The sequence below is a fragment of the Bos javanicus genome, chromosome 10, assembly GCF_032452875.1.
Source record: "Bos javanicus breed banteng chromosome 10, ARS-OSU_banteng_1.0, whole genome shotgun sequence".
In the NCBI taxonomy this organism is placed as follows: domain Eukaryota; kingdom Metazoa; phylum Chordata; class Mammalia; order Artiodactyla; family Bovidae; genus Bos; species Bos javanicus.
In genome coordinates, this window is record NC_083877.1 from 1705965 (window position 1) to 1718205 (window position 12241).

Sequence of the window (12241 nt, forward strand, 5' to 3'; positions counted from 1 at the left end):
TGCTATACAGTAGGTCTTTGTTGTTTATCTATCTTGTATATATACTTTGCAATTTGTATATGAAAAATAGCTATAGTAAACACACTTTTACTTATTCTTTGTATATATAGATCTTTTGAAAATCACACAATTTCATACATATTGTTACAGACCTCTTTCACCATCTAACCCATTTGTTATACTCCTCCCCTTGTGGATGGCTGTCCAGCTTGTTTCATTTTAAAATTGTAGGTAGTGCTGCATTAAGTACATAAATGATCATATTAGATGAAGTATTCCAGAAGGACATTGTATTTAGAGGGAAATTTTTTTTTTAGGTAAGTGAGAGACATTAAAAAATAAGGTTCCAGACTATGAAAAATATAAGTTAATAGAATCGCTTCAACTTGGAGTACCTGCTGTTTGCTCTAAAATGTTTTCTGATATTAAATGAAGTTGGGGGATTCTGAGGTCATATATCCTACATTCCATTTTTATAAAATGTTCCTGAATTGTCAGCCAGCTTCTTCTTAAACATTTTTAAGAGAGGAAACCTTACTGCTTCACAAAGCAGTAGGAAGTTCAAAAAGAAATAAAAGGTCTCTGGGACCTCTGTCGTCAGCACTAGGTATTCTTTCTAGGTTTATGCAAAATAGATCTAAACTCTTTGTCTTTTTCAGTTCTTTAAATACTTCGTGTCCTCATGGCATCTGTTAAACTTATTTTCAATTCTGATTCAAAATATTATAACAAACTTCCATGTAGTATGTATCATTCATAGCTCTGTATTTTCTGCAGATTTTATCAGCATAATGCACATATTTGTTAAGGCAGGCTGTGGGGTCAGGTTGGGTTTTACAGCCTTACTCTGCCATTCACTGGTTATGTTAACTTGAGAAGATTACATAACCTTTTAAAGTCTCAGTTTTCTCGTCTGTAAAATGGCATTATTGTATTTCTTCAAAAAGATGACAGGAAGAATATATTAGATATTACAGGCAAACGTGTGTGTGTGTATGTTTACTCACTCAATTGTGTCTTACTCTTTGTGACCCCATGGACTGTAGCCCAGCAGGCTCCCTTGTCCATGGGATTTTTCAAGCAAGAATACTGGAGGGAATTTCATTTCCTATTCCAGGGGTGAAGTATCAATAACCTCAGATGACACCACCCTTAGGGCAGAAAGTAAAGAAGAACTAAAGAGCCTCTTGATGAAGGTGAAAGAGGAGAGTGAAAGGCTGCCTTAAAACTCAACATTCAGATAACTAAGATCATGGCATCCGGTCCCATCACTTCATGGCAAATAGATGGGGAAACAATGGAAATAGTAAGAGGCTTTATTTTCTTGGGTTCTAAAATCACTGCAGATGGTGACTGCAGCCATGAAATTAAAAGACGCTTGCTCCTTGGAAGAAAAGCTATGACCAACCTAGTCAGCATATTAAAAAGCAGAAACATTACTTGGCCAACAAAGATCTGTCTAGTCAAAGCTATGGTTTTTCCAGTAATCATGTATGAATGTGAGGGTTGGCCCATAAAGAAAGCTGAGCATCAAAGAATTGATGCTTTTGAACTGTGGTGTTGGAGAAGACTCTCGAGAGTCCCTTGGACTGCAAGGAGATCCAACCAGTCCATCCTAAAGGAAATCAGTCCTGAATATACATTGGAAGGACTGATGCTGAAGCTGAAACTCCAATACTTTGGCCACCTGATGCAAAGAACTGACTCATTGGAAAAGACCCTGATGCTGGGGAAGATTGAAGGCAGGAGGAGAAGGGGACAACAGAGGGTAAGATGGTTGGATGGCATCACTGACCCAATGGACATGAGTTTGAGTAATCTCTGGGAGTTGGTGATGGACAAGGAGGTGTGGCATGCTGCAGACCATGGGGTCGCAAAGAGTTGGATATGACTGAGTGACTGAACTGACCCGAACTGATTCCAGGGGATCTTTCTGACCTAGTGATGGAACCCTCGTCTTTTGAGTCTCCTGCATTAGTAGGTAGATTCTTTTACCACCACGCCACCTGTGTGAAAATGTAAGTGTTCAGTAGATGGTAAGAGTAGATAAAATGAATTATCTTATGAGTTTAAATTACTGATTAAAAATTAGGGAAGAGGACTTCCCTGGTGGTACAGTGAATAAGAATCTGCCTGCCAGGGAACAAAGGTTCCATTCCTGGTCTGGGATGATCCCACTAGTGGCAGGGCAGCTAAGCCCGTGCACCACAGCTGAGGAGCCCACATGCAGCTAGGGCCCTTGAGCCGCCACCACTGAGCTCACCTGCCTAGATCCTGTGCTCAGCAGCAAGAGAAGCCATCATGATAGAAACCCTCACACTGGAACCAAGAGTAGTTCCTACTTGCTGGAACTAGAGAAAGCCCACACACAGCAGTGAAGACCCAGCGCACAGCACCCGCCCCCCACCCCCCCCCCCCACCACCCTGCCCCGCATACACACAAATTAGGGAGGAAAAGACCATCTTGGAGCCCTGAAGATAGATCTTCCAGGTTAAGTCAATCCATTAATCAGAGCATCCTACTACTATCCTCTAGCCTGCATTTCTTGAATTTGCACATCAAGACAGAATTCCCTCACTGAGTCACCCTCTGTTGAATAATATGTGGGGCATTGTTGTCCAGTGCACTGAGGACCCATGAAATTTAGTAGTGACCGAGAGAGCTGTGGTTTCAGTCCTCTGGAGAGAAAAGACAGAGAATGAGTGAGTGAAGGAATCTGCCTGTTGCTTTGCTGACAAACCTTGTGGCTTCCCCCTGTGGCTCAGTGGTAAAGAATCCACCTTCAATGCAGGAGACTCAGGAGATGTGGGTTCGATCCCTGGTTGGGGAAGATCCCCTGGAGAAGGAAATCTCAACCCACTCTGGTATTCTTAACTGGAAAATCCCATTGACAGACTAGCCTGGTGGGTTACAGTCCATAGGGTCACAAAGACACGACTGAGACACTGATCTTGTTGCCATTGAAATTTTAACTCTTCCTAAAAAAGAGAATCATGTTAGTTCCAAATAACTTGTTCATGATGAATAGCTTCCAAAAATAAGCATTTGTTTTTTAATATTTTATTGTACTTTGTTAGAGGTTGACATTAAGCTTGTCAGTTTATTATTATTATTATATCTGGTAATCCATATTCTTCTCTTTGTGAAGGCTAGTGTGTTTTAGCTTCTTTATGGGTTGAGTGACCTTCAGTTAAACATTCACTTCCGGGGTCCCTGTCTCCTTCTAAGTGAAGATAATGATCCTCAACACGTTAGATTTGAGGCATGGATCACATTCCAGTATGGATGCAGAAGAAATTTGTGACCTTTAAAAGACTATCCAAATATAAGGTGATATTACAACTCTTTGCTCTTGTATTTTTATCATCAGTTGTAAGCTGCAGTCTTTGCCATGTTCCCTTGATAGTCAGTGGGCGAGTCTCCTGTTTTTCTTTTTCTTAAGTCATGCATGCTGTTTCCCCCTCCCCCTCATGTTTACTATTATGTTGTTATTTAAACATTCCCCTCTGTCCAGCACATTGTTTTATCCCAATGATTAGGCTTCTCTGTTGGATTCAGAGAACACTCCTCCTGTGTAGGCAGGCAACCTCTTCTCTCAGGTTTCCTGGTGTCACATTCAGCTGGCACCAGAAATCAAGCTTCTACTTGTCCCCACATCTTTCAGTTTACTCAGCCAGGGTCTTAAGTCATGGGAAGGTATGCTTCAAGCTGCATTGGTATTCTTCAAGCATTTTTGGTTGTCTTTGGCCTCAGAACCTCCTGTTTGGGCTCCTGAAAGAACGGTTTCTCTCTGCCTCTTCTTTAAGCAAGTCTCCTTTGCCTGTTCTTCTCATCCCTGGCACTTGCTGAATCATCGATGGTCCTTAGCAGCTTGTACGTCCGGGGTGTCAAGTCAGCTCTTTTCTGTGAACATCACATAAACAGAAAACTGTGATGCACTATTTCAAGTCCTCCTCTTGTGTTGTACTGGTTGTACTTTTGTGATGAGGGAGGCTGGGGTGAAAGATGGAGGACCCCCCACTCCTGGGGCTCTTAATCTCACTGGGGTGACAGCACATATACACTAGTGAAGTGAAGTCACTCAGTCGGGTCCGACTCTCTGCAACCCCATGGACTGTAGCCTGCCAGTCTCCTCAGTCCATGGAATTTTCCAGGCAAGAGTACTGGAGTGGGTTGCCATTTCCTTCTCCATATACACTAGTACAGTGATTTATATTAAAAGATAACAAGTAACTGTTTTATGCAGATATTGCTTTGTACCAGACTATGTTCTGGATCAGCATTATTTTTTTCGAGTAAGGGTATAATATAACTTGGGTCATCATATAATTTGCTGTTCAAACCCTAACACTTGGAGCATGATGAGAAAAGTTCTTAATAATGGAGAATTTATAACAGGCTTAAGCTAAAACTGTCCTAGGCAAAATGGGATTTATCTCCTTAAAACCAGAGATAAACAAGGACTCAAACATCCAATCATAGCCTTAATGGAATGATGTAGAAGGGAAGACCTATCAACTCTAAATCTGTAATTTAAATAAAGAAAGTGAAGTGAAAGAGAAAGTCAGTGTCTGACTCTTTGTGACCCCATGGACTATACATACAGTCCATGGAATTCTCCAGGCCAGAATACTGGAGTGGGTAGCCTTTTCCTTCTCCAGGGGATCTTCCCACCCCAGGGATCGAACCCAGGTCTCCTGCACTGCAGGCAGATACTTTAAATAAAATAAAATATTATATTGTACACTAAGTCTCATAAATGGACAAAATTAGTTATGTATATTAAAAATAAGCCTTGAGATAAGATAAAGTGTTTAACATGTAAAAATATGATTTTGCTGTGTCAGAGATTTCTCTTATATAAAACTAATATGATGCTTGCTATGATAGAGATTAATGAAATTATTAGTTAAAAAGAGTTTACTTGTCTTCTTTGATTTTAGTGAATTTTAAAAAAGTAAAATGGTTTAAAGATCTCCAGTATCTTTAAAAGGCAAGCTATCCAGGGAAATTTGAATAGATGTCCTTTTTTTTTCCTTTTTTTTTTTTTCATAAATTTCTCAGAGACAACTTTGTGACCCCATGGACTGTAGCCTGCCAGGCTCCTCTGTCCATGGGATTTTCCAGGCAATAGTACTGGAGTGGGTTGCCATTTCCTTCTCCAGGGGATCTTCCCAACCCAGGGATTGAACCCGGGTCTCCCGCATTGTAGACAGCTACTTTACCATCTGAGCCACCAGGGAAGTCCTTCAGAGACAACAAAGGATGCTAATTTGTCCCCATATTCATCCATCTGTCTTTCTGTTCATTCTTATATCCATCAAGTCAACAGGTATTTACTGAGTACTTGTGTGCTAAGCCTGAGATACTAGAAATATAGTCATTGGTGGAATCTGGTTTCTTCTTTTTACCTGCTTGTTTTTCTGCTCTGTTTAAGCTCTTTGTTTTCTCATCTCTTTGGTTCTCTTTCCATTTCTCTCTGAAGCAAAGTCTATAGAATTAGGCCCCTCAATTTATTTGGCAAAAGATTTTTACTGTTCAATCAAGTATTGTAAAAGTCTTAGTAGAGCAAGAAAAATATGCATCTATGACCCATTTACTCAAAAAAAAAAAAAAAAAAAATACACCTCGGGAAAAGAGATTCCAAGTTAGCAATTGAGGAAGGGAGTGAAGCTAACACAAGTTTCCAGTAATCTATAGTAATCCTGGTTAAATATCTTTATATTTTTGCATTTTAGTTCTGCTAATGTTACTTTACTCTGCTTTTCTCCTCTTCAAGAGGAACCCAGATGATTGTAACAAAGTGGATTTGATGCCTAAGATGAGCATTCAGGGAATGGAAAGTGTTTAAGTAGGGCTGGAAAAGTGATTGCAAGTTAGGGAGTGGGGGTAGTCATTAGTTAATGGCAAGAGATTTGGCTCAAGAAGTAAGCAAAAGTCTTACAATCTATCTTAGGGATCTTGAACTTTATCCTGAAGGCATAGGGAAGTCTCTTAAGTTTTGTTTGTTTTGTTTTATTTGTTTTTTTTTGTAAATCAAGGGAGTAACATTAATCCCATTTACTTCTTGTTTGTAAGAGAGATAAGTATGATTAGTGACAGGGTTGTGAAAGTTTTAGAAATGTTCTGGTTAGTTACCCAGACTAGGAGATGGTGAAAAGTGTATAGACCCCAGAAAACAGATTTTGTGATTGAATGTGGGTGCCATGGGTTACACATTGTTCTCGGTTTCCATTACCTGAGAACTACGGTGACGTTACTGAGCGGTGGGGAAACTGCAGGGTGTTGAGCAGATTTTCACTTAAGCCTGTGGGTACAAATTTGATCAAATCCTTTACAATTATGCAGTGGAAGTGAGAAATAGATTCAAGGGATTAGATCTGATAAACAGAGTGCCTGAAGAACTATGGACTGAGGTTCATGATATTTGAACAGGAGACAGGGATCAAGACCACCTCCAAGAAAAACAATGCAAAAAGGCAAAATGGTTGTCTCAGGAGGCCTTACAAAGAGCTGTGAAAAGAAGAGAAATTAAAGGCAAAGGAGAAAAGGAAAGATAAACCAATTTGAATGCAGAGTTTCAAAGAATAGCAAGGAGAGATAAGAAAGCCTTCCTCAGTGATCAATGCAAAGAAACAGGAAAACAATAGAATGGGAAAGACTAGACATCTCTTCAAGAAAATGAGAGATACCAAGGGAACATTTCATGCAAAGATGGGCTCGAAAAAGGACAGAAATGGTATGGACCTAACAGAAGCAGAAGATATTAAGAAGAGGTGGCAAGAACACAGAAGAACTATACAAAAAGGATCTTCATGAACCAGATAATCATGATGTTGTGATCACTCACCTAGAACCAGACATCCTAGAATGGGAAGCCAGGTGGGCCTTAGGAAGCATCACTACGAACAAAGCTAGTGGAGGTGATGGAATTCCAGCTGAGCTATTTGAAATTCTAAAAGATGATGCTGTGAAAGTGATGCACTCAATGTACCAGCAAATTTGGAAAACTCAGCAGTGGCCACAGGACTGGAAAAGGTCAGTTTTCATTCCAGTCCCAAAGAAAGGCAATGCCAAAGAATGCTCAAACTAGTGCACAATTGCACTCATCTCACATACTAGTAAAATAATGCTCAAATTTCTCCAAGCCAGGCTTCAACAATACATGAACCGTGAACTTCAGGTATTCAAGCTGGTTTTAGAAAAGGCAGAGGAACCAGAGATTAAATTGCCAATATCCGCTGGATCATCGAAAAAGCAAGAGTTCCAGAAAAACATCTATTTCTGCTTTATTGACTATGCCAAAGCCTTTGACTATGTGGAACACAACAAAATGTGGAAAATTCTCAAAGAAATGGAAATATCAGACCACCTGATTTGCCTTCTGAGAAATCTGTATGCAGGTCAGGAAGCAACAGTTTAGAACCATACATGGAACAGCAGACTGGTTCCAAATAGGGAAAGGAGTATGTCAAGGCTATATATTGTCACCCTGCTTATTTAACTTATATGCAGAGTACATCATGAGAAACCCTGGGCTGGATGAAGCACAAGCTGGAATCAAGATTGCCGGGAGAAATATCCATAACCTCAGATATGCAGATGACACCACCCTTATGGCACAAAGTGAAGAAGCACTAAAGAGTCTCTTGATGAAAGTGAAAGAGGAGAGTGAAAACGTTGGCTTAAAGCTCAACATTCAGAAAACAAAGATCATGGCATCAGGTCCCATCACTTCATGGCCAATAGATGGGGAAACAGTGGAAACAGGGTCAGACTTTATTTTTGGGGGCTCCAGAATCACTGCAGATGGTTACTTCATCCATGAAATTAAAAGATGCTTGCTCCTTGAAAGAAAAGCTATGACCAACCTAGACAGCATATTAAAAAGCAGAGACATTACTTTGCCAACAAAGATCCGTCTAGACAAAGCTATGGTGTTTCCAGTAGTCATGTATGGATGTGAGAGTTGCACTATAAGGAAAGCTGAGCACTGAAGAATTGATGCTTTTGAACTGTGGTGTTGGAGAAGACTCTTCAGAATCCCTTGGACTGCAAGGAGATCCAACCAGTCCATCTTAAAGGAAATCAGTCCTAAATATTCATTGGAAGGACTGATGCTGAAGCTAAAACTCCAATACTTTGGCCACCTGATGTGAAGAACTGACTCATTTGAAAAGATCCTGATGCTGGGAAAGATTGAAGGCAGAAAGAGAAGGGGATGACAGAGGATGAGATAGTTGGATGGCATCACCGACCCAATGGACATGAGTTTGAATAATCTCTGGGAGTTCATGATGGACAGGGAGGCATGGCATGCTGCAGTCCATGGGGGTGCAAAGAGTTGGACATGACTGAGCAACTGAATTGAACTTCTAGAAATTATCAGAGTAGCATTTAAAATTCTCTCACTAAAAACTTTATTGTGAGCATTTGGTAAAGAAATACTTACGACAACTGACTTTTATAGTTAATTTCCTGTGCTTTCTCCTGGTCCTTTCCAATGACAGCAGGAATCACCTTGTAAATAAAGAAATCACAAAAGACAGCCTAAAGTGAGAGAGAAAGTGAGTGGTGGTGACTGAGGATGGCATTGACTGTTCATTGTATTGGTTCATAAACCTTTCACATCCGTCACCTACTGGCAGAAAGCCTGAATGGAAGGGGAAGGGGAAAACCTTAACGGTTGCATAACATCCTGATTTATAGAGTTCTGGGTCATAATTGCTACTGGGTTCCAGTTCTAGTTCTGCTACATAACTAATTGTGAGATCTTGGACAAATTTTTTTCATCTCTTTTTGTCTGTTAACTTGTTCATCTGCAAAATGGAGGTAAAAATGGTACTAACCTCATTTTATAAGTCTTCAGTTATTATATGTGGCACTGTTATTATAAAAGGTTTTCTTTCAGCAGATGGAATGAGCAAAGCCTCAGGTAATGGGCAGCGAGGACTGATGGAATTATAATGACCTTTCTGTCCTGTATCCATGATTTTAGACTCGGTAGGGAACACATAGCTTATTGAGTGTGTCCTTGTAATATTTTCATTCTAAGGAGAACATGTCATAGTGGCAGCAGCAGCGGCAGTGATGAGAACGGTAAGAATAGCTTGTGTGTAACATCCATATCCTCCTGATGAGGTATGGATACTTCCTGGTCTCACTTTTACCGTTGAGGAGCCTGGTTGTTACCTGAAATAGCCACTCAAGGCAAACAGCTAGTGAGTCCTGGAGCTGGGATGCAATCCATCTGGTTGAACTTGAGACCCTTCACTCCTTAGTCACTACCCTGATTGCCTCTGCAGTGTGTTTAAATAGTCCCTGTTCCCTCAATAGCCCCCTCACAAAAGAGCAAAAATCGGCTTAATTTTCATTAAAGGCGACAGGTTTGAGGGTCTGAACCTTCAGATCACAGTAGTGGAAGAGATTATTAATCTCTCTTTTCTGTTTCTCTTTTAGGTATCAGTTTTTCTTGCAGGTGAAGCAAGATGTCCTTCAGGGCCGGCTGCCCTGCCCCATTAACACTGCTGCTCAACTGGGAGCGTATGCCATCCAGGGTGGGTTTCACTTAAGCAGACTTGCTTCAGAGGTCTTGAGAAGGATGTTTGAATTTTTCTTTTTAAGCAAGTTTATAAACTAAATGACATTTTGCTAAAAAGAAATTGAATTTAGTTAGAATTCTAGGTTTAATCAACATGCTCTCAGAAGAGGTGAAAATGAAACTGGTTACATATCCCTGATAGTAGGTCCCATGGAATTTTAGCCATAGGAGTGGCATTGATTCTTGACTCAGTGGAGAGTCTGAAAATCTGTTCTGTTCTACATTCTGCCTAAGTTGATCGATCCATCATAGTTGCTGTGTCTCAGAGATCCCACTGATTCCAGGCAGCTGCTGTGAAGATTCCACATGGGCAGGTGCCATCACCAGTTTTATGTGTTGCCTACAGTCAACACCCATTGTCCATTAGCTCTTGGCATCAATGTGGCCACCATATTGAGGGGCAGCTCCAGGCTGCATTGTCATTTTGGAGGCTGAATCTGAGGCTGTCTTCTATTTATAATTAATGAGCCCTTTCAAGGAATCAAGCTAGATATGGGGTGATGAGACAGTATGTTAAGGAACATACTGTGTAGTTCTTGCAGACCAGAAACAGTCTAGAAAAAATATTCCCAGAAAAATGCTGTGTAAATGAACTGGGGAACTGGGTTGGGCTTGGAAGCTGATTAATGTAGGAAGAATTTTTCTAAGCATAACACAGTGAATTCTCTGGTTTCATTTTGTTCTTTGTGTAAACTGTAGTGGGGTTACGTGCAACATCGTGTTGTATTTCCATGACCATTATTTGGGGCAAATATGTTTTGAACCACATGCTTTATCTCTTGGTGTTCTTGTCAGAGAGAGGATCTGGTTGTTTTTCACCTCAGGCATTTCCATTATATGTGCTTTAAATTCTATTTACAACATTGTACTTCATATAAACTGGTAAGAATAAGTTAAATGAAAATGATAGTTATAGTCTCACAGAAAGCAAAAATGTTATGATTTTTAGATAAGGTTTTGTTTATATTCTCTATATATGCTCATCAGAGTTGTTTTAAACTAAAATTAGTTACCTTATATAAATTTATTAGTAAAGCATTTGAAGAAAATATTTAAGCACGATAGGCATACTTTTATTCCTGTATTTTTAGGTATATTATCCTAAAATAGAAAAAAATTACATTTTGTTTCTTTTTTAGCTGAACTCGGAGATTATGATCCATATAAACATACTGCAGGCTATGTGTCAGAGTACCGATTTGTTCCTGATCAAAAGGAAGAACTTGAAGAAGCTATAGAAAGGATTCATAAAACTCTAACGTAAGAAGCACATCTTATTAACAATAATCAGCACGTTTTATTAACAATAATCAGCATTAGAGCCTCAGAACTTCATTTTATAACTGGACATTTATACTCTTCGACCAACATGTCTCTGTTTCACATACACACACCCCTCCCTTCCCTCAACTTCTGGTAACCACCATGCTAGTCTCTGTTTTTATGAGGTCTCCTTTTTTAATTCCACATACAAGTGATATATTTTACAGTATTTGTCTTCATCTGTCTTATGTCGTTTAGCATTATGCCCTCACAGTGTATTCATAGACTTGAAAATTGCGAAGAGAGTAGATTTTAAATGTTAGCACAACAAGAATGATAGCCATGCTATGATGGTAATCATTATGCAATATGTGTTTAAATATATCAAATCAATATGGTATACACCTTGAACTTACATAATGTTATATGTCAATTGTATCTCAATAAAGCTGGAAAAAAAAAGAATCCCACTTTACATTGCATCAGCGATCATCTTATGCTATTGACAGGCTTAAGAAAAGTTTCTTATTCTATGTCTTGAACATTTTTCTTTTTAAAGGTTTTTTTGTTTTTTTTACTGCTTATAACACTAAAATGCTCATAGGAAACCCAGACAATTTAAAAAGGAAAAAAATAAGTGTAAAAGAGTAAATCCTAATACTTAAAGTCAGTGTATTTTTAGTCAGTGGCCTTTCAGATCCCTCTCTATGCATAATTTCCCACAGAGAAAATTTATTTTGTATGAAAATTTATTTTATTTAGATTTATGTATGTATGAAATGAAATATATAAATGTATTTATGTATGAAATACATAAATGAAATCATTCTGTTCATACTATATTTTACAATTTTATATTTTTTTCAGTCACCAGTACCTCGTGAAATTAATTTTTTTAAACTATGAACACATTTTATAGTCACAAAAGCCTTAATGTATTCTGGATTTGCTCTGTCTTAAGTATGCAAATTCTTCACAGTTACAAGCAAACCCTTATTCAGTCTTTAGCAATGAATCTGGAGATCATGACACCAGTGTGGCTTTTCAAAGGGTATTATATTAACACCACATGCACTTCTGAGAAATACACACACTCCACGAGTAGGATTTTCAATTAATGACCTGCAGTATTGAAGTTATAATTTAATTTTAGTTATTTTGTTAAATTTCCTATACTGATTAACTTTGCCTTTATTGCCTCTCATGTAACTTTCCCTCTTGAATTTGCTTGGTTTCCGATCTACCATACTTAAGAGACGAAAATGTAGAATTAATCTGGTCAACAAAAAAATGTTTGCCTAAAGGATTTGTTTCAATGAGTAGCAGCAGAAATTGCAATCAGAGAAACCAGGCTCTCTACCTTGTATTCTAGCCTT

At 39.0% G+C, this 12241-nt stretch overlaps 1 protein-coding gene across 8 annotated transcripts in view; it reads left to right on the forward strand.

The window, feature by feature from the left end:
• EPB41L4A (erythrocyte membrane protein band 4.1 like 4A) overlaps nucleotides 1-12241 on the forward strand; it is a 295134-nt gene that overhangs the window by 168689 nt on the left and 114204 nt on the right. For all 8 annotated transcript variants that reach the window (XM_061429902.1, XM_061429905.1, XM_061429904.1 and 5 more), the window contains 2 exons: nucleotides 9461-9558; nucleotides 10742-10862. In XM_061429902.1, coding sequence (XP_061285886.1) covers nucleotides 9461-9558; nucleotides 10742-10862 — 219 coding nt within the window. The remainder of the gene's footprint in view (nucleotides 1-9460; nucleotides 9559-10741; nucleotides 10863-12241) is intronic.